Source organism: Cynocephalus volans, chromosome 14 (assembly GCF_027409185.1).
Source record: "Cynocephalus volans isolate mCynVol1 chromosome 14, mCynVol1.pri, whole genome shotgun sequence".
NCBI classification, from domain to species: domain Eukaryota; kingdom Metazoa; phylum Chordata; class Mammalia; order Dermoptera; family Cynocephalidae; genus Cynocephalus; species Cynocephalus volans.
The window spans coordinates 81968241-81995894 of NC_084473.1; the positions used below are offsets into that span (position 1 = coordinate 81968241).

The 27654-nt window shown below is 51.7% G+C and overlaps 3 protein-coding genes across 9 annotated transcripts; 2 read left to right on the forward strand and 1 right to left on the reverse strand.

The window, feature by feature from the left end:
• The first annotated feature begins 4082 nt into the window (after window positions 1-4082).
• LOC134363024 (vesicle-associated membrane protein 8) lies at window positions 4083-16624 on the forward strand. 3 transcript variants are annotated; one of them, XM_063078537.1, is made up of 4 exons: window positions 4083-4260; window positions 5590-5748; window positions 15586-15723; window positions 16178-16624. In XM_063078537.1, exons 1-4 carry the CDS (start codon window positions 4258-4260, stop codon window positions 16385-16387), a joined length of 510 nt encoding a protein of 169 aa, XP_062934607.1. In that variant the 5' UTR covers window positions 4083-4257; the 3' UTR covers window positions 16388-16624. The 3 variants fall into 3 exon arrangements, with proteins under 3 accessions (XP_062934607.1, XP_062934609.1, XP_062934608.1); XM_063078539.1 differs by lacking the exons at window positions 15586-15723; window positions 16178-16624 and adding an exon at window positions 7541-7978 and having other exon boundaries at window positions 4101-4260; XM_063078538.1 differs by lacking the exons at window positions 4083-4260; window positions 5590-5748 and adding an exon at window positions 9910-10003.
• A 2313-nt stretch (window positions 16625-18937) lies between these two features.
• RNF181 (ring finger protein 181) lies at window positions 18938-20836 on the forward strand. Of its 2 annotated transcripts, XM_063078779.1 has the most exons (6): window positions 18940-19071; window positions 19394-19445; window positions 19764-19894; window positions 20075-20184; window positions 20366-20440; window positions 20697-20836. In XM_063078779.1, the coding sequence occupies exons 1-6, from the start codon at window positions 19002-19004 to the stop codon at window positions 20754-20756; spliced, it is 498 nt and encodes a 165-aa protein (XP_062934849.1). In that variant the 5' UTR covers window positions 18940-19001; the 3' UTR covers window positions 20757-20836. The 2 variants fall into 2 exon arrangements, with proteins under 2 accessions (XP_062934850.1, XP_062934849.1); XM_063078780.1 differs by lacking the exon at window positions 19394-19445 and having other exon boundaries at window positions 18938-19071.
• Window positions 20837-21533: 697 nt separating this feature from the next.
• TMEM150A (transmembrane protein 150A) lies at window positions 21534-25651 on the reverse strand. 4 transcript variants are annotated; one of them, XM_063078775.1, is made up of 8 exons: window positions 25570-25651; window positions 24855-25036; window positions 24407-24454; window positions 23991-24077; window positions 23340-23407; window positions 22882-23009; window positions 22540-22717; window positions 21534-22305 (listed from the first exon to the last, which is right to left on the reverse strand). In XM_063078775.1, exons 2-8 carry the CDS (start codon window positions 24917-24919, stop codon window positions 22064-22066), a joined length of 816 nt encoding a protein of 271 aa, XP_062934845.1. In that variant the 5' UTR covers window positions 24920-25036; window positions 25570-25651; the 3' UTR covers window positions 21534-22063. The 4 variants fall into 4 exon arrangements, with proteins under 4 accessions (XP_062934845.1, XP_062934846.1, XP_062934847.1 ...); XM_063078776.1 differs by lacking the exon at window positions 24407-24454; XM_063078777.1 differs by lacking the exon at window positions 25570-25651 and having other exon boundaries at window positions 22882-22977; window positions 24855-24937.
• Between the last annotated feature and the right edge of the window lie 2003 nt (window positions 25652-27654).

Below are 27654 nucleotides of genomic sequence, written 5' to 3' on the forward strand. Positions count from 1 at the left end.
TAATGACCCACTGCATATGGAGAATGGCTTGGGGTTTCTAGCCTGAGAAATTGGTAGAATTGGAGTACTATCCAAGAGGAGGAACATGGGGAAAAGATAAAGAGTTTGAGTGTTGGAGGTGTCTGTGGACTGTCCAGGGCATTGGAGAGGTGGCACTGGCAGTTGGGAGAAATGTCCAGGCTGGAGATACAGATTTGGGGATTGTCCACAAATACCTGTTGAAGCTGTGGAAGCATTGGACTTCCCTAGGGAAACCGGGATTTCCCAACCTTGGCACTATTGACATTTTGGTCCAGATAATTCATTGTTGTGAAGGGGCTGTCCTTTGCATTTTAGGATGCTTCAGCAACTTCCTTGGCCCCTACCCACTAGATACCAGTAGCATATTTTGTGATAACTAAAAATGTCTCCAGACATTGTCAGATTTGCTCTGGAGGGGAAAATCATCCCCATTGAGAACTACTGCTCTATGAAAGAGTGCAAAGTCTGAAGAACAGATGGCTGAGGGCAGAATCTTTGGGATTTAAGGGCACAGTCAGAGAGGAAGAGGGTACATTGGGAGAGATGAGCAGTGACTGTGTCAGCAGTGGGGTGGCCAGCAGTGTAACAGGCTACAGAGAGGGGTTTGGAGACAGAAAGAAGCCTTGGCAGTGGTGAGAGCTTTATGATCCCTCAAGGGAGCAAGTTCAGTTGATCCTCCTGAATGAGCTTTTTCCTTGTTCTCCAGCCTTTTCCCTGTTATATACAGGAATAAACTGCCCACCCGGGCCATACATAAGAAGACTAGGACATATGCCAAGGGTCACGTAGCACAAAGATTGCTTGGTTGCCTTTTCAAGCTGTAATATTCCCTTTTCCCTATTTTCTCATTCCATTTTCTATTACTCTTCTTTTTCATTTGTAAACTACTTCAGCAGAAATACATACCTGTATTAATTTCATCCTAAAAATAACTCTGCAAGGCAGCTTTCATTCTATTCCCATTTTGCAGACTAAGAAAGTGAAGCTCCCAGAGGAAAGTGGCTTGCCAAAGACTACACAGCCGGGGGGTAGTAGAGTAGTAGATCAGAAGATATCCGAGTCTTCTGATCACACAGGGACTGTGAGAACATTCTTTATCATCTTACCGTTGCTTTTTTTTAAAAAAAAGATGACCGGTAAGGGGATCTTAACCCTTGACTTGGTGTGGTCAGCACCACGCTCAGCCAGTGAGCGAACCGGCCATCCCTATATGGGATCCGAACCCGGGGCCTTGGTGTTATCAGCACCACACTCTCCCAAGTGAGCCACGGGCCGGCCCATTACTGTTGCTTTTTTGGCAACAACTCCTACCACCTAGCATTTTTTCCTCACAGAGTTACAAAGAAACTCCATTTTATCTGGGGTGGAGCCTTCCTTAATTATAAAGGAATCAATGACATTTGTTTTTTTCTCTCGTACCCCGCCTGCAGTACCATTTTTGCACATAGCACATTGTTCAGTGTCTTACTGATGGTCTCATGTTGTGAGGGTGTTATCAAGGAGGTCTTCTGACAAAGCATAATGTTGTAATGTTTGCACAGGCAAGGCTAAGCTTGCAAGGATTCTGCATGGTGAAGATGAGGGTGAACAGGTCGCAGGCCAAACTGTAGGCACTTTGGACACTCCCTGCTGATGGTTGCTGGGTCTTGGCCGAGGGTCAGCTCCCTCAGTGACACCCATGTATGTCGAAACATTACCAAATTAAGCTCTTGGGTCCCAAAGTCATAGAAATGAACAATGCATTCAGCAGTGAAGCAAGCAACGCTTTATTAAAAGAAGAGATAGACTTATGTGTAAGGAATCGGGGGGTAGCTACAGAAAAGCTAGCCCTCTGAGGGGAGCTGTTCAGGGTCCTTTATAGGGGTTAAGGGGTGCAGGCCAGCATCATCATTCTGTGCCTCTGGAGGTGGTCCATTCTGTTCTTTCTGGTTGCTCAGTTAGGGCTTTGGACCTTGTGCCTGTCCAAGATGTTGGTGGTGTTCATTATCCTCACTCCAGGAAGGTCATTGTAGCAGTCGTCCTGAAGCTTTGTGCCTACGTGGGAACTCCTAAAAGGGTCTTAAAGTTAATCTTTAACTTAATTTTTACAATTACGGGAAACAAGCCTTGGAGAGGGGTTTTGCAACTCAGTGAATATCTGTTCCTCTCTTATCTCAGTTTATTGTATCAGGGAGGGCCATGGGGTAATCATGCACCCTGGGGGTCTCGTGACTCAGGAGTGGAAAATAACAAAGCGTCCTATTCAGGGAAAATGGAGTCAGTTTCATTCACAAGCCTAGCCCTATTCTATCTCACAAGTCTGGCAGTGGCATACTAGACCCCAGTAATTCCTCTCATAACCCTACACCAGGGTCAAGGGTTCAGATCTCTGGACCCGCCGGCTGCAAAAAAGAAAAAAAGGAAACTATGATAACCACTCTGGGGATCCTCCTCCATTTCTTGCTACCCAACTCAGCCTTCTCTGGCCCCTCCATCTCTGGGCACCTCTCTTGTTCCTCACCCCCACCACCACCTTAGTTAGCAGCTGGAATTCTTTTTTTGTGGGGGGGGGAAGGCAGCTGGCCGATATGGGGATCTGAACCCTCAACCTTGGTGTTACAAGGCTGTAGAATTCTTAATCATAATCACAATAGACAACACTTACTGCGTTTTTAAGTGCCACGCTCAGATGATGAGATAACTGAGGTGCAGAGTTGTTATGCAAGTTTGTCCAAGGTCATTAAGGTATAGATCAGCATGTCCAATAGACATATAATTTGAGCCACATTATAATGTGTAATTTAAAAAATTTTACTAGTCATGTTATTTAAAATTTTCTGCTAGTAGAAAAATTTAAATAACATGTGACTAGTATTTAACTCGATATATCTGAAACATTATTTCAACACACCATCAACATAAATTATTGAAAGATTTACATTCTTTTTTTCATACTAAGTCTGTGAAATCTGATGTGTATTTTATGCACACAAAACTTCTCAGTTTAGACAGGCTACGTTTGAAATGTTCAACAGCCACATGTGGTTAGTGGCTACTATATTGGATAGCACAAGTATAGACCAAAGATTCAAGTCATCTCTACCTGGCCATGTTGCAGCCTTTCTAAGGACACTCAGGGGTGAGACAGCCACATTCTCTGTGAAAGCAGTCTGGTACAAACCTAGTTTCCCAGGCTGTTTGTCCTGACCTCCAAAATTCAGGTCTGAATAACCTTATAATCTAATTGGAGATAAGATTTTACTTACTATAAGTTAGAAGGAAAGTGTCTCAAAATGCTACAGGTATCCAAAACTTATTAAGCCTTGTAAAAATGTTTGTTGGAGACGCTGACATTTCCTCCTTAGAGCTGTTATTTCTTCTAGGAGAGGACAAGAATGTTTGTTCCCTTCCGCATATTCCTGTTATTGTTCTTCTGTCTTGATAAACACCATCCGGGAAGAGCAGATTTTCTCTGGGCTGGAGCCAGGTTGGTGGAAAAACCTTTTGTCCTGGGCCCTCCCTCTGGTCCATAGGTGGTCCTCTCGACCACTCACTGGGTTCACCAACCCCCATGTGGCCCCTATTGGTCAGCCAACACTTCCTGATTCCATACTTCATTCCAGACACTGCTGAACTGCTGCACGTGTCTTTTTACTCCTCCTCATCACCCTCTGTGCTCATCATTAGCACCTGCAAAATCCAGAGAGGTGAAGAGGATCACTCAAAGTCATGTAGCTGTAATCCAGAGCCTTCTGACATCAGAGCCCAGGATCATAGTATTCCAGACTTTGGGGGCTATAGTGTTTTCTGCCCACGTAGGGAACGAGGGTTGTCCAGCAAGAAATTTTCATATCTGCATGCTGGCAGGATGCTTATGGTTGATTTCTCGAAACGAGTCAGATATTCAAGACATAAAAAGGAACTGGCTGCCCTTTCTGGATCAGGAGGTCCAGCCTCAGGAAACCTAGGAGGGCTGCTTGCTCTTTCTTTTCTCGTTTCTGGCAAGTTAGAAGACCTGGGGCGCCGGGAGCCCTTTTGCTTTAAGCTTAAGCCCTTGTTTGGGAGAAGACCGGGAAGGCAGTGGAGGTAACCGCCTACCTGGGGAACTCGCGTCAGGTGCGGCTGGAGCAACTCGAGATGCGAGGTGGGCGGGGGCAGGCTGAAAGTTGGGGCAAGCAGGAAGTGAACCGAGGGCTGCCCCGGGAGGAAACAGACTAAGTCAGTTCTACTGCCGTCAGGCCCCAGCCACTCGGAGACATGGTGAGCGAACTGGGAACTAGGAAAGGGCTGATTTAAAGAGGCGCCAGCAGGGGCTCGGGACTGGAGGTTGTCTGTGCGGTGAAGGCAGAGTTGATGGCAGTCAGAAGGCCCGGCCAGCACTGCCTGTGGCCTCTCTTTGACAACTTGGCTGCCGATAGCTCTGAGCCGCCTGTGCGGGGGTTCCTGCTCCTTCCCTTCTGCCTTCCTCCCCTGAGCTCTGTGCTGGCCTGGAGCAGCGCCTCGGTGGGGGTGGGGGTTCGAATTCCAGCAGAGTTGTTGCTCCAGCCTCCCCCTCCTCCTCCGGCTGGGCCTGAGCCCCTAAGCTGGGTGTTTTGACAGTCCCGGCAGCACCTCTGCTGTTCCCAGGCCAGATTCCAGTCGGCAGGAGCTCTCCCCCTCAGCCTTTCACTTCATCCCTACACAGAAACGCCCAGGATTTGTCTGTCCACTGAGTTCAAGCAATCAGCCCTCCTCCATAAACATGAGAAAGAGAGTAGAGGGTTTGTAAAGAACCAGAAGTTGGTTTTCTGTGATAATCTAGTTTTGCCCCACACCCCTGGCCTGTTTCTGGAGCTCCAGTGGGCAGGGAAGGAGTAGCTTAACGCTTTCCCCTCCCTGCTCAAAAAGCTTATGGAGAAGCCTCCGGGTGAGGCCTCTGTCAGGGAGGACCTGTACTCATTTCCCCCAAGGCCCAGGCGGATGTTTTTATTGAATGTCTGCTAAGTGGTGGGAAAAGAAGAAGTGTGTGGCTCAACGACTAGTGGCGCCTCGTGGGGAACGTGGTTGCCCGTTGCTCTGGACCACAGCAGTGGAACTATGGCTAAGCTGCCCAGGAGGCCCAGGAGCTGGAGCAGCACTCCAGCAGCTGAGGGAGATAGGTTAGGCTAGGTGAGGGTGTTCTGCTGGCTAGCACAGACACTTTTAATGAGGACCCAGTGGGATCAAGGAAGGGGGATGGCTCTGGGATCTGGTAAATAACCATCGGCTCTGCACTGGAGGGGAAAATTGTGAGATGGTGGCTCCGCTACCTACTATGACCCTCGCTGAGGAGCAAGGAGGCAGTGGAGAGGGATTTAGTGGTGTGCTGCTGCTTCTTGTCAGGGGCCTGAGAACCCAAAAAGAAGTTTGATCTAGTCTGTCTAGCATCAGATCTCACCTTCCAGGGCTTAAAAATGCATTTATTTTTGATTATGTGAGTAATACAAGAAAACATTCTCTTTGTAAACAATTCAAGCATTACAAAAAGCTAAAAGATCTTACCCTTCCTGGCCTCTGAGCCAATCCAGTCCTCCAGCACTTGGTCTAATTAACCCCTGTGTTGCTGCCCAGGAGGAGGCCAGTGGAGGCGGAGAAAATGATCGCGTGCGGAATCTGCAGAGTGAGGTGGAGGGAGTCAAGAATATCATGACCCAGAATGTGGAGCGGATCCTGGCTCGAGGAGAAAATTTGGATCACCTCCGCAACAAGACAGAGGATCTGGAAGCCACAGTGAGCCACTTGAGGGCTGGAGGAACAGAGGGAGGGAGGATGGCTTGGGGGAAGGGCTTCATTTTGGTGAGGCAAAATGAAGCGTAAAAATGGAAGTCTGCCTAATTTATTGTCTTTCACCTGTTTGGGGAATTTATGTGAGCTGAGTCCCCACTTCTAATTCTGCTCTGCTCTGCTGACTGGTATGGAGTTCAGGGAATGGGTCTAGTGACTGCAGCTTGGGGTGGGGGGCTGGCCATGCAGGCATTTTCTGAGGCAGATAGACAGCTCAGTTAGCCCACACATTCTTAGGCTTCTCTCTATGAGATTGATCTTCCTTTTGACAATCATTTAGACCTGACCTCCACAGAGCAAAAATATTGGCTTTGGGGAAATCCTCCTAGGGCCTTTGGCCTTCTCTAGGAGTTATTAGGCAAGGGGTGGAAAACTGCTAGAGTCTCCTTGAGTCAGCTTTAAAAAGAAGCTGGGAAGAGCAGTGAAATTCTTTGATCCTGGGGTCCTCAGCCAGTTGAAGTTTAGAAAAATATCTCCCACACATCTTGCTAGACCTTATTCTCTCCCTCCAGCCAAGAGCCAAGACCAGCTGCTCAGGGAGGGGGCAACTCCAAAGTTCAGCAAAGGTGGAGCCTCAGATTCTGTATCCACTGGGGAGAGACTGGCTCAGGTTTTCTGAGTCGTGTGTGTGATCTTGGGTGTTGCTCCTTTGTCTCCCTGGGACTTAGTGCCTCTTTCTGCAGCCTAATCTGGGGATCGTGGTCCAGGGAAACTTAGTGTCTGCAACTGGAGTTGGGGGAGGGGGAAGAGGAGTTTCCCTCACTTCCAACCCCCTGTGCTGCCCTGGTCCCTCCTCCAGCGTCAGCCATCCCTGTGGAACAAGGAGTCATGGAACTGGGAGATGTGCCCACCTGGAGCCTGTACCCTTCAGCCTCACGGTCTATCCTCCCAAGGGTGGATTGTGCTGTCAGTGTCACACCCCTGGGTGTGAACCTGTGTAAGACTCCTCAGTGTGCATAACAGTGCTGGGGTGAAGAGAGGGGACCCCCAGCCCCCTGCCACATTCAGATGGGGAACTCCCAGGACCCCAAGAATTCTAGATTTGAACCTAGCCCTCCAGATTGTTACGAAGGCATATTCGTCAAGATAGGAGGATAGAGCATCTTTTTTTTTTTTTTTTTTTTTTAAAGATGACCAGTAAGAGGATCTTAACCCTTAACTTGGTGTTGTCAGCACTGCGCTCTCCCAAATGAGCTAACCGGCCATCCCTATATAGGATCCGAACCCGTGGCCTTGGTGTTATCAGCACCACACTCTCCCAAGTGTACCACGGGCCGGCCCTAGGATAGAGCATCTTTTATCTAACAGTTTGTTAGATCAACTTATAATGTAAGTATTTAGATGTATGGCCCATGGGCCTCTGTTTGTACTTGTGTTCCAGAGGGAGGAGCCACTGGCCCACTCACTCTACCTTATTTTTTTTTATTTTATTTTTTTTAAAAAGATGACCGGTAAGGGGATCTCAACCCTTGAGTTGGTGTTGTCAGCACCACGCTCAGCCAGTGAGCCAACCGGCCATCCCTATATGGGATCCGAACCCGTGGCCTTAGTGTTATCAGCACCACACTCTCCCAAGTGTGCCACTGGCCGGCCCTAGGATAGAGCATCTTTTATCTAACAGTTTGTTAGCTCTACTTATAATATAAGTATTTAGATGTATGGCCCATGGGCCTCTGTTTGTACTTGTGTTCCAGTGGGAGGAGCCACTGGCCCACTCACTCTACCTTGTCCCCAACAGTCCGAGCACTTCAAGACAACATCGCAGAAGGTGGCTCGGAAGTTCTGGTGGAAGAACGTGAAGATGATTGTCCTCATCTGTGTGATTGTTTTTATCATCATCCTCTTCATCATCCTCTTTGCCACTGGAGCCATCCCAACTTAAGGAGCCCCTCCCACCCCACCCTCCTCTTCTGGCGCAGCCCTCCATAATGGGTACCAAGAGGAGCCCTCTCTCCTGTCCTTCACAAGAATGCTGCTCGGTCCTCCTGCCCCTCACTCTGAGGCCCCTCTGCCACATTGTATGCCCCGGGGAGCACCTGGGTACCCAGAAGGAGAGAGCTGGACTGGGGCTGCATTTCATGGGTCCTTACAGTGGGCTGGAAAGACCCGAGGGCCCAGCAGGTGGCTGGGAAACTGTTGATAGCTGGTGGGCAATAAAGACCTTTCAGTATCCCTATGTGTGTGAGGCACTTCCTCCCATTCCATTTTGCCTTTGACCCTTCTATTTCTGTTCTTTTGGAGGACACCCTCTGGCTCAGGTTCTCCCATTTGAGGCCCAAGTTGTTAGAGGGGTGGAGAGAGAATGTTTGGAGTAGAAAGACAGAGCCTCCCTGTCTTTCTTTGTTCCTCCCTGTTCCGTTCATTGTCATAGGTCTCAAGAATAAGAATTGTTTGGGAGTGTTGGCAAATGGAAAATTCAAAACCTTCACAGCATTTTAGGGTGTTATGCAAGATTCTTAAGTGTCCCCCTTGCATCCTGCCATGTCCCTTTATTGCTCTTCTATTGCTCTTCTGGAAATTTAGCTGAGACACGAAACATACCTGGACAGAGCATTTAGGGTCTGGTTTAGGGCCTCCTACTTCTTCCGCCACTGCTGTCTCTCTTCTATTGCCCTGTTGTAGGCTAGAGCCCAAGGTTGGAAGAACTGGACTGCTTTTCCTTTTCTTGTGGTTCTGCATGTTTTTCTGTCCACCCCTGCCCTTCTGGAACTTAGCAGGACCTCTGGGTCTCAGCTGTCCTGAGGGGGCCAGTACCTCTTCCTCGCATCCCATGGCTGGGCACAGTCAGTGTCACAGGCCCGGGGCCTATGGCCCTCTTTCCTCTCCATGCACAAAGAGCCTTTCTGTTTTCAGGCCTCCCTCTTCCCTACCAGGTTCCACTGTCATTGTCACTCTTTCCAGTGCCCAGGATGCCTTGATTTGTGGTTGCCTTCTCTGTCCCCGTTTCTTCCATAGGCTTTCCAAAATTGGAAACAACCTGTTGGGAGGAAGTAGGGCAGGGACAGGGCTGGGAGACAGGATTTGAGACTAGACTGGCAAGTCAGGTTCTGGAATTGTGCTCTGAAATGGAGAATGGAAAAGGACAGAAGAGACCCTCAGAGCAGTCTTTTCCAAGACCATGGCCATCCTCTCCTCAGTCCACTGTTGGACTCTAGGTCCAAGGAACTGAGGTGAAGCCATCCAGGGTAGGAGTGGTGGTCTATAATGCCTTCTTGGTATGGGGCTTCTGTGCTCACAGAGGCTCAGCCCCAGGGAGGGAATCCCTCAACCCCCTTGGTCAAGAGGGGCCTTATTTGAGATGTTAGGGTGGCATGGGGTTGGATGGAGAATAGGTGGCTGGTGATTTCCCTGCAATGAGAGGAGAGGATGGGTAGATTCAGCTCAGGAAGGCTCTGGAGTGGTAGCAGACACACTAGCCTCCTCCATTGTCCACACTAGGGCAGGGTGGCATTTGTCTTTCTGGCGAGGAGAGAAATACAGAAAAGCTAGAGGTGGAACCTCCCCCATGGGGGTCTGCTTTCTTTTTAAATTGAGGTGAAATTCATATAACATACAGTTTACCATTTTAAAGTGTACAATTCAGTGACATGTAGTGTATTCAGAATGTTGTGTGACCATCACCTCTCTTTGGTTTCAAAACTTTTTGGGGGGTCTGTTTTTGGTTATGAGATGCACTCACCTGGGTGGCAAAGCCCCCACCAGGCTTGTTCATGGCATCTCCAGCACCTAGCACAATGCCTGACAATGGTACTCACACAGATGCTTGTTGAATGAATGAATGACGCCTCCCCAGCTAAACCCGATCCACCCGATCTCGGACGCAGCTCCAGAGAGGGCTCCGGGGACCACTCCATCGTGCCAGTTTCAAAGATTGTGCCCCCAACGTGTGGCCAGAGTGCAGACGTGGTGCCGAGCTCAGAGTTAGCCCCCAATTCGCAAGGCTGGGGTGCCATCCGAAGTCGGGAGCCGGCGGCCCGGGAGGAGGCGCCCACGAACCCGGGTGGCTGTCGCCGGCCGCTTTCGATTTAAGTTGGTCTCTACTGAGGCTCGCGGAGGGCGCGCCCCCCGCCCCCGCCGGCCCGCCCCGCCCCTCCGCTTCCTCCAGGGCCGCTGGCACCGCGGCCGCTCGGCCGACAGAGGAGCCAGGAGCCAGGAGCCAGGAGCGGGCGAGGTGGCGTCGGCGTCGGCGGCGGCGGCGATGGTGAGGGCCCGGGCGCGGCCGGTCGGCCCGACGAGGGGCAGAGGGCGAGTGTGGGGGCCGGAGACAGAAGTCCGAAGTCCGAGGGCAGGGGCGTCCTCCGGGACTGCTCCCGCGCAGTTTGGGAGGGAAAGTGAGGCGCGCAGCCCGTCCAGGCTGCCCCGTGCCGAGTGAGCAGGGTCCGGGTTTCCCATTCCCCTGGAACGAAGTGGTTCAGAGCACCGGCTTTGGAGTCAGACTCCAGGCTGGGATCCCAGCTCTGTGGCTCCCGGCAAGGCACTTAACCCCCTTGAGCTTCCTTTTCCGCATCTGTGAAGTGGGGTCAGCAATACCTGCCTCCCTGGGTCCTTGAGGGGTTAAAGGAGATACAGTGGCAGAGACCCGCTTGGCACTCAGAACCCAATGCTAAGTAGTAGGTAATGTGATGACCTCTTCAGCACTTCCTGGAGCTGTGAGGAGCCAAGCCTGGCCCAGGAGTTAGAAACCCGAGTAGATGGGGTGGTAGAGGCCGTTCCAGCCCCATGGTGGGGGTTGGAAGGCAATTTCCTTTCCCCCAGTGAAAGGGAAAGGAGTTTGTATCTTCTAAAAGTTCCACCTACATTATCCGAGTGTGGCATAGGCCTGACTCCCTCCTAACCCCTATCTAGTGACACATTCCTGAGTTGAGTCACCTCTACTCCTGCTGCAGGCTCTGGCCTCTGTACTTACTTGCCATCTCCAAGGCAAAGGTGTCAGGAACAGCTAGTGCCAGTTTCCCCGCCCCAGGGGCTCCTGGGAAGATGGGCTAGGCAGGAAGCAGGCTTGGCACATTATAATTCTGTCTTGGAGAAGCTAGCAGAGTGTGATGGATGTGGTGTAGCTAGGGGTTGTGACGCCTGGATGGGTTTATCTCCAGGGAACTGGTGTCAGGAAGAGGAAGTGGGGCAGGAAGGTAGCAGTGAGCTCTGAGGCCACTCTGGGGCTACGCCAGGAAATCGAAGAGGCCCTGAGAATGGAACAGAGCCCAGAGCCCACTTCCCACATGCGGGGCAAGGGATCAGGCCCGGCTAGGTTTGGGCTTCTAGCTGGCCCTTAGCTCTTGGAAAGAAGAGGAACCTACAAAATGAAGGCTGAGGGCAGAACAGTTTACTGGCAGGTACTGGAAAACCTTGGGCCCTCACAGGTACATGTGAGGCAATAGTGGATGAGAGCCTGGGGAGGGTACATTGATCTCTCTCCTCCACCCACCTATCTCCTAGCTCCATCCTTTTGTCATTTCTACTTCTCTTGCCCCTTTTTCTGTCCCCCAGCTCTTTGCCTTCCTTCTTCCCATCTGCTTTCCCTACCTGGTCCTTCTTCCTTTCCATTCTCTGCTCCTCTTCTCTGTGACTCATTCAGTCAACAAGGATTTCTTGGGTCTTTCCTTTCTGCCAGACAAGGTATAGAGGACAGAGTAGGAACAAAACAGTGATGGGAAAGATGGAAATTGAATGAGTAATGACTTGAATTCATTCATCTTGTACATTGTCCTCTCTCCAAAGACTTTGTGTTTTGAGTCACAGGCCTCACTCATAGGCACACAAGTTAAGTTGACAGCATCAAAAGGTCTGGTGAGGGCCGGCCCGTGGCTCACTCGGTAGAGTGCGGTGCTGATAACACCAAGGCCCCGGGTTCGGTTCCCATATAGGGATGGCCGGTTCGCTCACTGGCTGAGTGTGGTGCTGACAACACCAAGTCAAGGGTTAAGATCCCCTTACCGGTCATCTTTTTAGAAAAGAAAAGAAAAAAAAAAAAAAAAAGGTCTGGTGAGTCTTTAGCCAGCAGCAAAAGCACTGGAGCTCCCTTCGCCTGCATCTAGTTTAGCACAGGGGTTAAGGGTGTGATCCCTGGAGTCTATGTTGGTTCAACTCTCAGATCTTTTACTCACTGGCTCTGTGATCTTGGACAGATGGTTTAACACCTCTAGGCCAAAGTTTTCTGTAAAACTGGGATACTAATACTTTCTTCAATGAGTTGTTTGAGGATTAAACATGATAAAGTGAATGAATAGCTAGTAGCACAGTGCTTAGCTCACAGTATGTGCCCATTGAATGGTGACTATTATTACTACTCAAAATGTGAAGCCTCAACAGCCTGCAGCACCTGATGGAAATAAACTAGATGCTGGTTATCAAAGGCCATGTAAAGTTCTGTATTTAGGTTGAAACAATTAAGTGCATACAATTATCATGCGTCAATTAAAATACAATATTTCCTGAGTCCACACCCAAAAACAGTAAAAGAAAAAAATTTAAAAAAGAGAAACACATGCACAAGTTTGCAATAGAAGACTTTACTTGGCTGTGCATTTTGTAAAACTATCTTAGAGGATATATTTACTTATTTATTTATTGGCAGCTGGCTGGTATGGGGATCTGAACCTTTGACCTGATACCACACTCTAACCAAGTGATAGAGGTTTTATTGACCACAAGTATCGTACAGTTCTTGAGATCTGACTGAAAAAAAAAAAAAAACCCAAAAACAGCTAAGGAAATTTTGGCTACATCAATAATAATAGCTCTTTTTTATTGAGTATTTAGTATGTGTCAGACACTTGCTAAGCTTTTTATTTACAATATGTCACATAATCCTTAACTGATCTTATGAGGTAGGTGTTACTATTATCACCACTTTATGGAGGAAGTGGCAGGTCAGAGAGGTCCCCTCTTTAGTATTAGTCGCTCAGCTGGTGAGTGGCAGAGGCAGGATCTGAACAGAGGGATATACCTCAGAGCCCTCTTTTAGTCTCTGAGTTCCACTGAGTGCTGACCTAGGGAGGAGATGCCACACCAGTACCTGCACTCGTCCATGCATCCCACAACAGCTGGAACTGGGTTTGTTGGATACTAAACAGGCAAGAGGGGAGTCAAGGAGAATCAGGACAGGGAAGTTTTTGAGAGCTGTGTTTCCAGAGTAGGAACCAAGGGCACTAAGCCTAGAAAAACCTGAGAGGAGATTTGAATGTTGCAGGTGGATATTCTATATAGAGGATAATGGTCTGTCAAGAACATTTCCTGTATAACTGCCACCCTCTGTCTGCCAATGACACAACTGCTCCCCCTCCCAGGCTCAAAACCCCAAGCCCTGCAAGCCCCTGGCAGGTCTCAGAAATGCCCCTTGCCCACCCTTCCTCTCTGTACTCTCAGCTACTGGCCTCCCAATTCCACCCACCCCACCCCACCCCAGGCCTGGCAGGCATCTCATCCTCACACCCTTGCACTTCTTCCCTGTCTGGCTGGCCTCTCTGCCTGGACTTTTCTCACTTCAATCCATGCCCTTCTATCACTAATAGGGAAGTTATCCTGAAGCACTTCTCTGTCACCTAGGCTCAAAACCTGCGCTAGTTCCTGTTTTATCATTCCCTGGAAGCTGGTCTCCTCTGCTTGACCCCATCCTTCAAGGAGTCACCCCACCCTTCTAATCTCACCCTCTCTGTGGGTGGCTACACACTTACTATTTGTACCTCACAGTGTTACTTTTTACTCTTCTCTAATTGTATCACGTCTGTCTCTTCCCCAGCAGGACAGTGATCTCCTTAAGAACAGGCACAATTTATTCAGGAAATATTGATCTCGTGATTACCGTCTGCCAGTGAGGGGGAGACTGCTCCAGATTGCAGCTGGAGGCACAGTCAGTGCTCCAGAGAATGTGACCTAATATCACCCCTTGTAGGAAAATAAGATAACAACAGCTGTAGCATTCAGAATAGAAAAAATAACATCCAGCATCCCACCAATGTCTAGTAGTGATTTTCATTTTCGAATCTTTGTCCCAGCTCAAATTTTTGCCTTGAGCTATGTGAATGTGGGGAAGTTCAAAGGGCCGAATAATGAAGGCTTGTTGAATAATGTAGTAGTGATGATAGTGGTGATGATGGCTGACTCAGGAAAAGATAGAAAGAGTACAGCTTCCCTATTGTCTTCATCATTCTTCTGTGGCCCCCGCTTACTACTTCCCCCAGCCTGTGAGTGTATGTCACTCCTCTACCTCCCAGTGGTTTGCCTGCCCCCCTCCCCAAGCAGGTTGCTCTTCTAGCTCATGGGTAAATATTGACCTATTTGGGTTTCACGTGCCTGCCCCTTGAAACTCCTGCTGGGCTAGATAAACACACTGGGAGAACATCTCTTGAGAATAAGAGTTGCTTTTGGATAGGCTATAATGCAACTGACCCACTCACTGAGTCCTTGCAATGGTCAGCACTATGCTGGCCTCCCAGGCCCCTGGGATGATGGCAGATGGAGGTAGGGCACTGGTCCCTGCCCTCCCTGTGGGAGCTTGTGGTCCTGTTGAGGAGATAGTATTCATACAATGGGAATGTTTGGAGGCTGTGTGCAAGGCAGCTGCAAGGATCCTGAAGGAGGATTCTTGCATGAGTAGGAGGTGGTTCTCTGTGACGACCAGATCCCTTCCAACACTTAAGCTCTGTGGTTTTAGGAGGAATTCAGTCAAGTGCCAAGATGTCTGCTGCAGACAATGGGTGATGTGGGCTGGGGGAAAAGGGAGCTTGGCGTCCTCTCTGTGAGGAGCAGATGAGAACAGGGATGGGCTGTGGAGGACTAGGCTGAGAGGAGGGAGTTGCTGTGGTTTGCTTATCCTGTGGTATTTACCTCCCGGAAATATCCCTGGGCATGCTTCTGGTCTCCAGCTCACACCAGGGCCTCCTGCCCTGGTCTCTCTCAGTCCTATGCACCCAAAGCCCAGTGCCCTTCTTGTTTATGACCTAGACTTTCTCTCTCTCCCCTGTCCTCTCAACCTGCCCCAGTTTGGACCCTGCACCTCCCTTCCCAGTTCTCTAAAGTGAGCTGGGTCTTTTTTGTTAGGTGAGGCTTCTGCCCAGGCTGGGAACTCTCAGAGTTGGTCTCATCTCTGTGAGTTGGACCCCAGTAAAGACCCTGGCTAACTGGAAGTCTGGAGGTCAGAGGCCAGGAGGGATGTGGTTCCCAGGCAGGGAGGGATCAGCTGTAGGAAGGAAATGATGTGGGGAGTGGGGTCAGGCCAGAAGGCAGAACTGGTCAAAGGCCCAGTAGGGAGATCTGAGCTTCTCAGTTTGGGAGGGGGGTTAGGCAGAGTCTGTGATGTGATGTATGCTGGTCCAAAATTACCTTTCTAGGCCTGTGGGGTAGATTTCCTCCCTTTCTGGTTTCTAGCCACTCAGCTTGGTTTTCTGTTCTTTGCTACCTCCCTATGCCAGTGGGAAGCCACAGGGCAGGTGTGCATTGGGTAGAGGCCATCCTGGAGCAGGTGAGCAGTGTCTGCTTTGTGGGAGGGTGGGTTCCTGGGAAGGTCCCACCCTGGGGCAGCTTAGAGGAAGCTGAGATACTGGAAGCCAGGGTTGATCTAGGCCCTGCCTTGTTGGGCAAGGGGAAAAGCCTGTGAGACCACAGGTGAGCTGTACCCACCCAGAAGGCCAGCCCTTCACTCTGCACATGCCATACCCTTACATGAGGGATGCTGTTAGTCATACACTGTACCCACACACAGTAGGGGAAGGGGGCTTCTAGGTCTTGGGGCCAGATAGGGCCAGGTGGGGGTCTCATGCCTCCCTGACTGGGCTTGGTGCCCAGGCAGGGAAGGAGTTGGAGCGGTGCCAGCAGCAGGCAGACGAGGTGACGGAAATCATGCTCAACAACTTCGACAAGGTCCTGGAGCGCGATGGGAAGCTGGCAGAGCTGGAGCAGCGTTCAGACCAACTCCTGGATATGGTGTGAGGCTGGGGAGCTGGGAGGGGAGGAGAGAGGCTTGGCGAAGCCTTCAGAGGGAGCTCTTAGGCTGTGCTCTGGGTCTCCAGGCCCTTTGTGGGGGCTGAGGCCAGCTTGAGGGCCAATGCAGGGCCTCTGGTTTTCCTGAGGCACCCCTAGCCTAGATATGCAATGGGTAGACCTCACAAAGTAGGAAGTCCTTGGTTTGAAGCTGTGGACCTTCCTAAAGGTGAGAACTGACATTGTTAACTGGGGATAAGCTATTAGCGCTGAAAGTCAAGGGCTACACCCATGTCTGAGATCAGGAGTCAGGCTGGGAGGGCCCTAGGGCAGATTGTGTGGACAAAGGGGCAGACAGGATAGAGACGAGGCCTTGCTGGGATGGAGTTGGGAGGACCTGATTCTGAGGCCCTAGGGGATCTGCTAACTTCATCCCTGTGTCTGGGGGTATCCACAGAGCTCAGCCTTCAGCAAGACAACCAAGACCTTGGCCCAGAAGAAGCGCTGGGAGAACACCCGTTGTTGGATCTACTTGGGGCTGGTGGTGGGAGGTGGCCTGCTCATCATCCTGATAGTGCTGCTGGCCATCTTTCTCCCACAGAGCAGTGTGGACAGTAGTGCTCCACAGGCCCAGGATGCAGGCACTGCCTCAGGGCCAGGAGACTGACCCAGCTGGGCCTGGGGGAGAGGTCGAATGGCTGCACTGGCCAATTCTGGTCTCCAGAGAACCTTGGCACTTGCTCCTGTCTCAGCCATCACAGTGAGCGTGGAAGAGCAGCCCTGATGTGTGTACCCCTGCATCTCCCATCATGCCACAGACTGGCCTTCGAGGGCAACCTGCTGCACTGGCCATGCCAGGCCAGTCCCACCTGGAGCTCAGTAAAAGCTGCTGTTTGGTTAAAAAGCTGGTGTGTGTGTGTATGTATATATGAGTGTGTCCGAAGTTCCCCAGGTTGGTTAATCCCACTTTACCTCCACTCTTGTGGCTGCTTAGAAAGCCCACCTTTCAAAGGACTCCACTCCCAGGAGGGGGCCCCTTCTGCTCTCTTCCCTACTTGATCCAACCCTACACAGACAGACCTTTTTGAAGTGTGGGTGCAAGGACAAAACAGCCCCTAAAACAGACCCGTGAATCAGTTCTTCCCTTCTGAGCCTGTTTCCCTGACAATGAAATCTATTATTTTTGTAACATCTTGAAGGTGCTCAGAAGACCAATAGGACTCTAGATGGGAAGGCAAAGAGGTGAGCACTTCAAAGATTTTTTTTTCTTCTTTTTGGTGGCTGGTACGGAGATCGAACCCTGGACTGTGGTGTTATTTTTTTATTTTTTAAAAAGATGACCAGTAAGGGGATCTTAACCCTTGACTTGGTGTTGTCAGCACTACGCTTTCCCAAGTGAGCCAACCGGCCATCCCTATATAGGGATCCGAACCCATGGCCTTGGTGCTATGAGCACCGCACTATTCTGAGTGAGCCACGGGCTGGCCCTGACTGTGGTGTTATCATGACTCTCTAGCCAACTGAGCTAACCGGCCAGCCCCAAAGATTTTTTTTAATGAGGCTCTGACCTTCAGATAGACTTTTCCCCCTCTGAACACTTCCTCTTTTCCAAATTCCCTGCCCATGTTTTTCCTCAGGCTTTACACCAGATCACAGATGGGGCAAGAGGCAGTGCAAATGGGGAGGGCTTCGATGATGCTGTAATGCAGGGTCACAATGGGTGGCCTGGAGTTTGCCTTGCAGGAAAGAATGCTGGCTTTTCAAAGCTCCAGGGCCACTCAGGGCCAGGCAAGCAGTGTCTTCAGGGCCACAGCAAAGATCACTGTGCAAAGGCAAGGAAGAAGGAAAGAAGCCCTTACCAAGACTGTGGAAGCAGGGCAGCCTCTGGCTGGGCTACTTAACTGCAGCTGAAAGTCAAGTGCGAGTGGCAAGAGGAATCCAGGGTCAAGTGTGTAAAATAAGCAGTTTCTTTCTAGGTAGAGCATGGGCTATTGACAGGAACAAGAACAAGCCCTGAGAGTTGTGTAGAGCTTTACTCCTTATAGACCTTGTTACTTTCACTTCGCTGATTACCATCTTCCTGTCCTGGGAGAGAGGGAGGAAAGCACTCCTCCCTGCAGTGTGGTCAGCAACACCACTTACAGGCTGTGTGAATTTGTGTAAGCCACTTTTGAGACTCAGGTTTCACATATATAAAAAGGGCATAATCATGTTTAGCTCCCAGGACTATTGTGAGGATTATTGATATTGTGTGTAAAATATCCATTAATGTAACATTTCTAGATGCCAAATAGTAGCTATCATCCAAATCACTGAGTGTAGTGGATCCCAAGCCTGGCTTACATTAGAATCACCTGCAGAACTTATGCAAATGCCATTGCCCAGGCCCCACCGTAGATGACTTACATCAGAGTCTTCCAGGGTAAGTATCAGACATAGGGGTTATTTTCTAAAGCTACCAGTAGCCCCTCCCCCACGTCAGGGGATTTATTTGTAACCAGGGATGCAAACTTATAGTATTTAGTTCAAGCCACTAGTTTTACAGAAGCTAGGGATGAGGTTGAGCAATAGGCTAAGGGTCACACAGTTCCAAGAGCAGGTGAGGCCACAGGTTCCCCAGCAGAGACCTTCCCTCTCTCGGTTAGGGAGGTTTTAGCCCCACTCTTTATTATTATGCCTAACACATAAGAAATACACAGGAATTTTTTTTCCGGGGGTGGGGGGTGGGATCAAGCACGAACTCATGAACCATCTAGAGGGCAGCGGGGCAAAGTGCCTGGCGGGGACGCAGGCAGAGCAGCGGGAAGCCTCCTAACACCCAGGCTCGTAGAACCCTGAGCCCCAGGGCCAGCGCCTCCTTCTCTCGGAGAGGCCTCAAGAATCTGCACTACCGACACCCTCTGAGCTTCAGGGCAGATCAAGGACCCTCACCGCCCAGACACTTGGCTTCTCAGGGCACTACCGACGCGACCAGGGCAGAAATTCTCGGGAATCAACTTCAGCCTCTGACTTCAACACAAACGTTTCCACACCAGCTCCGGCCTCTGCCATTGGCTTTAGTCTTTGGTCACCTGGCTTACCCAAGCCAATGAGAGGCGGCCGAATTAGTACTTCCGCTTGTGTGCGTTGAACTAGCCTCCCCACCCCATGCCCGCCCCTCGGATACTCTGATTGGCCATCCTCTCTCAACTCGCTAGTTCATTGGCTAGCGCCTCGAGGACGCATAGGGCTGGGTGCAAAAGCTGTGTCAGACTGTGGGGCAGCCATGGCGTCCTATTTCGATGAACACGATTGCGAGCCTTTGGACCCCCAGCAGGAGACCCGAACCAACATGCTGCTGGAGCTCGCAAGGTCGGTGCGCGTGGTTCGGTGGTGGGGTCCAGGTTTCCGGGCTGAGGCTGGCTGGAGAAGGAGATTATGTGGGACAGTGGATTCTGGGGAGGATAGATGAATAATCTGGAATGTTAGTCCGGGTGGCGAGATTGGGGAGAGGGGATTGTGTGTGTCAATAATTTGCGCCATCCGTGGGCAGGCGCGGACAACTGGATTGTGGAAAAGACTGGAGCTGGAGAGTTATGGGATTGGGGGCAGGGGAGCTGCCAGCCCTGGGTAAAGGTGGGTCATGCGGGCCGGTTAGGGGCCCGCATGTTGAGTAGGTGTGTATATTCTCTAGGAACAGCAAGCACGGAAGCCCACACTGCCGACGTGGAATCTGGCTCTACCAGGTTATTCCTGCGTGGCCTGAGTAACTAACCCGAGACTGTTGCCTCGTGTGTAAAATGGGAATAAACAGTCTGTGTGCCCGGGTTGTCTGAGAACAGCTATAAACCATTTCCCACCGTGCTTTTTATCTCCTGAGCATCTACTAACTACTAAGGGTAGCTATTATTACTATACAAGAAGGGAATCAGTACCTTGCTTAGCCAGGGCAGAATGCAACTGGAATGGAATAGGTGATGGGTGGGGTATTTATGTGTTAATGCCCAGGGGCAGAGAGAAAGTATGGTTTTTCCTTGGTTCTGACCTTGCATCCTCTTTCCCAGGTCACTTTTCAATAGGATGGACTTTGAAGACTTGGGGTTGGTAGTAGATTGGGATCACCACCTGCCTCCACCAGCTGCCAAGACTGTGGTTGAGAACCTCCCCAGGACAGTCATCAGGGGTTCTCAGGCTGGTGAGGACACTAATTCCTTTTGCTGTTTGGGGCAGGTCTGCAAGACCCACCCCCTCTCCAAGCCAGACTGTGGTCTGCCCCTTCAGTTTTCTAGCAGGTTGGGGCAAGGGTATCCTTCAGGAGTGGGAGCTGGGAGGTGGGGCCTGTAGCAGCTCTTCTGATCAGCACTCCCTCCTAAAGAGATCAAGTGCCCCGTGTGTCTTTTGGAATTTGAGGAGGAGGAGACCGTCATTGAGATGCCTTGCCATCACCTATTCCATTCCAGTTGCATTCTGCCCTGGCTAAGCAAGGTACTGATTCCCTTCTTCCAGCCCTCACCTTGCCTTGGGCTCAGTTCTCAAGCTTCTTTCTGTTTATGGACTGTTGAGTGATCAAAGAAGGGTGGGAGTAAGGATGGGAATTGGGAGCAGGGGAGGGTTATTAACTTGTGATGACCAGATCTGGGCTGGAACACTGCCCTACTTTTCCCAGACAAATTCCTGCCCCTTGTGCCGCCATGAACTGCCCACTGATGACGACACTTATGAGGAGCACAGACGAGATAAGGTAGGGGCTGGTGGTTAAGTAGAGGGGCTCATGATGGTCTCCCTCAGCTCGTCCTCACTGCTCTCATTCCCCGCCACAGCAGGCCTGGGTAGGCGTCAGAATCCCTGGTTCTGTCTGCCTTCCCAGTGACTTTGGTGAGGGGAAAGAGTCGCAGCGATGCAGGTGCTAGGGGCCTGAAAACAGTGAGAGCCACCCCATGATAGCTGCCCTATCCCTCACCCGCAGGCCCCTGCCCACTGTACCCTCTTCTCTCCAGGCTCGAAAGCAGCAGCAGCAGCACCGACTGGAGAACCTCCATGGAGCCATGTACACGTGAGGCAGCTGGGGCTGAGTGCTGGCCCTCTACAATGTCTTCCTCTTGCACTCTGAATCCTCATTAAAGGTTTCTTTACCCACCCTGCGGCTGCATTGCTCACAGACCTGGGCAGAGGCTCTGCATCCTCCACCAGGTCCCTAATGCTATTGGGGAAGGTGGTTCTAAACCACAGAATGCATCGGGATGCATTTCTCTCCCTGCTGGCCCATCTGGACCAGTATTAGTGAACCAGTATCTGGACCAGGGCAGTGGAGCCTAGGTAAGGAACTTGGCCACCAGGGTTTGAGTCCATGTGTTCACGGTTGGAAAGCAAGAATGTGTCAGGGTCTGGCACCCAGTAGCTACTTAAAGCTGATAAACTAGCCTGTATCCCCTTCTCCCCGTATTAGGGAGAAGTTGCTATCTGTATTAGCCCCCTACTCCCCACAACCAAGGAAAAAAAGTGGGGACTGGACTCCAAGTTGGGGAAGGAAGTGTGAAATTATCAGACCAGTTTCTTTAGACTGTTTAGACGTTTAGGTTGAAACCCCAAAAGGGTTTCAAGCCCTGAAGGGTATTTGTTTTGTTTTGTTTTAGAGATGACCGGTAAGGGGGTCTTAATCCTTGAGTTGGTGTTGTTAGCACCACGCCTTGAGGGGTACTTGGATAGCACCTGGCATCCTTTTAAAGAGCTGGGGTCGCTGAGGTTCTGCCAGGGGGCAGGGGCTTCCTCCTATCCTTTGCTAAGGGAAAGTGTGGATCAGACCCTTGCTGACTCTCCAAAGCAGACTACAAACATGCAAATTAGAATTCTTTTAATAGATATAAAAAAAAAGTACTAAAATACCCATGTGGTTCTGCTGTGTTATTTGTCCTAAAGGAAGTGAGGGGCAGAGTGAAGAATCCCAGTGCAGCTCAGTGGGCCCAGAGGGGGGCAATCCCTTAGACTAAGGCGTACTTACCCCACTCCCAAGACCTCTATCCCCCCTGCTGGTCCCAGCCCCCAATTCCTGCAGCAGGAAACCCCAGTGGTCTGGCTCGGGCACTGGGAGTAGAAGGCACCTGAAGGGCTGGCTGGGCAAGTGAGGACAGGTGACTGTTAACACAAAACACCACCACAGGTTAGGGGAGCAGGTCGTTCAGCCAAGGCAGCTGGCAGGGCCTGCCCCTCTATGGCACAGGGGGATGTTGGATGGCTACTTCTCCAAGAGCGAGGAAGCCCAGATCCCCACAGAATACTTTCTCAAAATCATTTTTGATACAAAATAAATGCAAAGAAGATATGGAGTGGGTGCTGTGAAAGCGGGGCCAGCCACCCTCCCCAGACCTCAGATCATGGCGATACTCTCAGGGGCACAGCTGAGGTGGGTGCAGGTGCTGCTGCTTCCAGAGGACTTGCAGGCCCGTCCAGGGGCAGGCTGCAGGGCAGATACCAGTGTGTCTGAGGAGATTGCCCCAAACTCATAGCTGAAGGTACCATAGAAAATGAGGATGTCGATGACAAACACCCACTCGAACAGGGCTGCCCCGTGCTGCAGCTGAGAACTCTCATGGAAAAAGCAGACAGCACCTGGAATGGAGCTAAGGAAATGTTCAGAAGGATGTGTGGGAACCTGGCAACACGCCTTCTGCAGTCCCAGACATATAACTAGTCTGGGCTAAAGGCTCAGGCCTTACCTATCCAGAGGGAGCAGAAGACGACAGGGGCAGTGTTAGCTGGCATCTAAGCCCCCACCCCCATCTTGGGTGAGAGAAGCGTTGAGCTAGAGGATAAGTTTCTGGTTGCCCTGTCTTGGAAGGATACTGAGGATCAGGGTGACAAAGGCGATGACAACCAACACACTTCGCAGATAGGCCACAGCCAGGTCCAGGGGGGCAATGGCTCCGTGGAAGGAGAGGACACAGTGCAGGCATACAAAGAGCAGCCCCGCAAGGAAGGTCACACCAGTTCCAACATAGTGCAGAGACTTGGCATGATCCACCTGGGCTCAGAGACAGGGGCTAATTGGTGAGTGGCTTTGCCACTCCCTTATCACGCCTCTCTCCCTCTTTGCCTCTCAGTCCCTCCTTCCTCAACTCCCCATTGAGATGCTGCCCGTGTAGGCAGCGAGGCCCTGTTAGGGAAAGTTCAAGAGGCAGGGGGCACCTGAAAGTTGCCGACCATCATGAGGCTCACGGCGTTGGTGCAGCCTGTGATGAGCGCTGTGGTGTTAACCCGGGAGTTCCGGTTCCGCTCCAGGAGCTGCCCGTAGCGCAGAAAGCAGATCAGGGCCACTGGGGGAGGAGAGCACGACTGGGGCCAGCCCGGCGCCTTCCTCTGGCCTGGCCCCACCCAGCCAGCTCACTGGCCTCCCCCAGGCACTCTGGTGCTCCTGCCCGTTCTGAGAGCCAGAAGGGAATGGTGAACTAGCTTTCCTCAGACTCTGATGTGCAGGGCGCTGTGTGCGAGTCAGCCTCTGGCCTTGAAGGAACAAGAGAGACTTTGCTCCCCTTGCCTTAGCCCTTTGATTGGGCTGTGCTGAGCAAGGGCTTCCTGGGCCTTTCTGGGGGGAGGGTAGGGGGGCTGGATTGGGCTGGTGAGGCAGGGCTAAGGGTACAACTCACCCATGAAAGCACCCACATTGCCAATGAGGCTGAAGAGACAGCTCTCTGGGGGATGTGTGCCGCACTTGCTGAGAGGAGGGGGCAAGGACAGAATGAGAGAAGGCAGGTGCACAGTGCGCCCCCACTCTGGCCCACTGGCTCTCCCCTGCTTTATCTGCACCTGTTCCTTAGCAGGCAAGCATCTGATTTATGAGAACGGCCAGCGTCCCTCACGTAAGGCTGGCTCCAGGCTGAGTCCCCCCAAAGCAGAGCTCGTGTGTGAGAGAGAAGGGAGTGCCCCAAGACTCCTTGCAGAGGCCTGCGGCTGGTCTGGCTATCCTTGAGCCAGAACTTGGGCAGGGCAATCAGTGGGCTTGAGCTTAAATCCAGCTGTGTGACCTGGACAGCAACAACTCTGAGCCTCAGTTTCCTCACCTGTAAAATGGTGAAAACAATAGCTGCCTCACTGCTGAGAGGGATGAAAGAGATTACGCATATAAAGCGCTCAGCAGAGTGCCTGGCACATAGTAATTGGCAAGCAGTATTGCTATTAAGTGGCTCATAGTGAAGTTATTATTCCTGAGACTCAAGGACAGTCCTTTGCATGAGGGGCTTTCTGGGAGTTTGGGAGGGTTGTAGGTCTCCCTGACCTGCCTTATTTTCAGGACTTACCTGATGAAGGGGATATCGTCCAGGGTACAGCAGGTATTGGGGCCCCCTTGCTCAGCAGGGTCAGAAGAGCAGGACTCGTTGTAGGACCTGGCAGGCAGGACAGGGAGTAGACTGGGGGAAGGAGATGGCCCCAGGCCCTTGGCCCGTAGCCTAAGGCCTAGAAGAGGACCTTGTCCCAGACCTCCCCAGCAGGGGTGGAACAGCCCACTCCCCAGGGCCAGCCTGAAATAGAAGTCAGAGTGGTGAAGAGATGGTGGGAAGTGGGTATATGTGCACAAAGCCATGCCTGGGAACCAATGTCAGAGAAGAGCAGTGAAGGCCCAGGGTCTCTGTCTGGCTCATGGCAGCCATGTGCCCAAGAGGGGACAGAGATGGAGGGAGCTTTAGAGTGAGGCTGTCTGCAGAGTGCTCCATACCAGTTCTCCAAGGGGCACACATGGTGGTTCATCATGGCCATGGCATACCTGTAGGAGCAGAACTGTCACCCTGCCCCCATGCCCCTCCCAGCCAAGGTACCCCCCACTGACTCTTCTCTTCTCCCTTGATTTCTGGCCCCATTCAGCCTTGTCCTTGCTGGGGATTCAGGTTGGGGTGGCCCTGAGCAGGCTTGATGCCATACCAGAGCCTGCAGCCTGGTCCCCAACTAGGGGCCCTCTGGAAGTTGCCCTAGCTAGGAGTATGTTGTCAGGGCTACCCTTCTGGACAGTAGTGGTGCCAGCTTGTCCTAAGGGGTAGTGTGCCCAGGCCTCAGGCCAAGCTTTGGAGATAGCCAGAGTGACCCTGGGTACCACCCTGGATCCTACAGGGGACTTTGTGTGTGCCATCAAGCTCTTGTTGGGTCCTTCCCCCATCCCCTTTACTCACACAGTCCATATGCCAGTGATGGAGAAGGCTGACAGGCTGACAGGAAGGAGGATCCAGGCCGTCATGAGGGAAGGGAGCCAGGGTGGTGGTGGTGTGGGGGGGAGGACAAGATGTAGGTGGGGAAGAGGGGACTCGCCCAGCTACCTTGAGATATTTCCTATACCACCATCAGCGGCCCTGACCTGGAGGAGAGAGACAGATCAAAGTCCAGGGTCCGGTGACTGACCAAAGCAGGCGGAGGGGAATGTGGTCAACACCTCATCCAGAGCTCCCTTTGGGCCTCTGAGCGTCTAAACTTCCGGCTGCCCCCAGGCCACAACGTGGACACACTCTGGCATCCACTGGGGGCCACCGGCATGCTGAGACTCGGGCCCGGCAGTAACATCTGGAAAGGGAGTTACCCATTCTTGCCTAAGGGACCCGGGCTGGGAGAAGGGCTGGAGCTAGGGCAGCCAAGGGGCCACGCCAAGGAAAGCCTTGGGAGGGCGTATGGGGCGCGGCGGAGAGGCGGCGGCGCAGGCAACTACCTGACCACCGGCGCCCAGGCAAGGGGCGGGATCACGCGGGAAGCCCGGCCCGGTACCCGCTCGCGTGGGCGCGGGGACCCCGGCTTGGGCTGGAGCTGGCGGCCGGCGACCCCCTGGGGACCCGGGTCCGGATCCTCCCCCAGGGGATCAAGGGAAACCTCTGGGAAAGGAAGGAGTTCGGTACGTACCTCGCCAGAGCGCCCGCCGCCACCGCGCCCTGCTCGGCCCCCTCGTGGCGCCGTCTCCGGCTGCGGCCCTCGGAGCAGCCCTGAAAGCTTTAAAGGGCCCAGCGGCCCCGCCCCTGGTGGCCCCAGGCTGGGCCGCGCCGCCCGCCGGGACGTGCAGTCCGCGCAGCCCCGGCCCCTGCGCCCGCGCGCTGCCCAAGACTACAACTCCCGAGACCCCGCGTCCGCGTCACGGGGAAACGTGGGCGGCGCCCCAACTTGGGGGGACCCGGGCGCCCGAAGCTGTGGCCTGGACACCTCTGACTCCAAGATGCCATGAGGGCTGTTCTACCTTGTTCCTGGGGTGGAAGTGCCAGGAAGCGGGGATCTCCGGGGACCTGCCAGCTTTCCAGCTTCACGTGTGATTGTCATCGTGCACATGGCTGCAGGCCCCCTGCTGCTGCCACCGCCGCGGCGGCGCACATTTTGCAGCCTGGACTGGCTGACAGTGAGTGAGGTTTCGGGGAAGCGCTCACTCAACGTGGCACCCCGTGCCTGCCTCTGTCCAAGGCTGAGGCGGGTCCGCAGAGAAGCGAGCACAAAGCCTTGGCTGTTCCTTAAGAAACCCAAGCGCCCTGAATTTGGCTTATGTTTCCCGCGGCTCAGCAAACTCTGGAGGAGGGCTGCTTTCATTAGATACTTTATTTTAGGGCTTACAAGTACACAGAGTACTGGCCAGAAGTCACCGTGTACAAGATGTATTTCCCAACTGATCAACACTTCCTTGAAATAAGGCAGCAGAGACCAAAGGATATCCATCCTAAACAGACAATTATAGGTGTCAATTAATTAAGGGTAGGGTAGGTAAGGATTAATATGGCCAGGTGTTGGTAAACAAAGAAGAGAGGAAGGTGAGAGACCCAGAAGAATCTGGGAAAAGAAGACAGGATAGTGTGAGGATAAACTACCCACCAGTTTCACCAAAACTCACAAGCCAAGAATGCACTCCTGGACATACTTTTCATGATTGAAAGGGTGCGAATACTTCCATTCACACACTAGAAGTGTGCCTGGCACGCTGTCTAAAAGGCAACTCTAGCGACTGTTGGAGCCATTGTGAGAGGACACTGGGGCAGATCATTACCTAAAGCGTGCATTGGCCCAGGCGCCAGAAGCCAGGAGCCAGGGGAACTGAAGCTTCACAACATTGGCGAGGCAAAGGTTATGTGCAGAAACAGGGCCTTGTACTATAGAGAAATAAAGTAGACTAAACTGCACAATGGTATGAAGAGGGAGAAACCTTTTTGGACCCAATGGAAGGTAGAAATGGAAACAGGAAAGCTGTTGGAGAGCCCTTTTCCAAATCACATTGGGACAAGTAGTTAAAGCAGGGCCAAGAAAGAAGTATGGCTGTGCAGGGTGATCACTGTACAAGAAAACCCAGCTGAATGGAACAGTATGGGGTAAAATGCAGCCTACCTTCTCTGCTGGCCATGCTCTGTGCACCAGACAAAGGAGTACCTCTTTCAAATTTATGCAGAGGCACCATCTTCCTGCCTGACTGCATTCCTATTGGAGCAGGTACCTTTTTCTCATCTGTCCAATGGGCCATGAACCCTCATTGGAAGCTTTGCGAATCTTAAACAATATATCCTCTTGAGCTGGGTTTGAGTCCCTGTCCAATCATTATCATGGTGAAGGCCTTGGAGGACTACTCGAATTCTAAATTGGCTGTTCTAGCATGATGTGGGGTAAGGCATAAGCACTCCAGAGCTGTGACGTGGAGGCACCTTTTGGCTTAATATAGAAATCTGGATAGTTCCTAAAAGAGAATTACACCAAGATAGAACTCCTTGACAAAAGGCTCTTCATGGATAGTTGGTAGGGGGGGAGTATCAGGTAAGAAGTAGGACCAGATGTCTTTAAAAATCCCTTCCAACTCTAATTCTGTATTAGTTGTTATGCTCCAATGAGGACAGCTCTTAAAATAGGCAGAGCAAGAGATGAGATTTCCAGTGCTGATAATGTGGTGGAATGACTTTAGGGCAGGCATTTAAACCTCCATGTCCCCACGTACACAAGTGATTTCACAACTCTTGGCAAAAACAG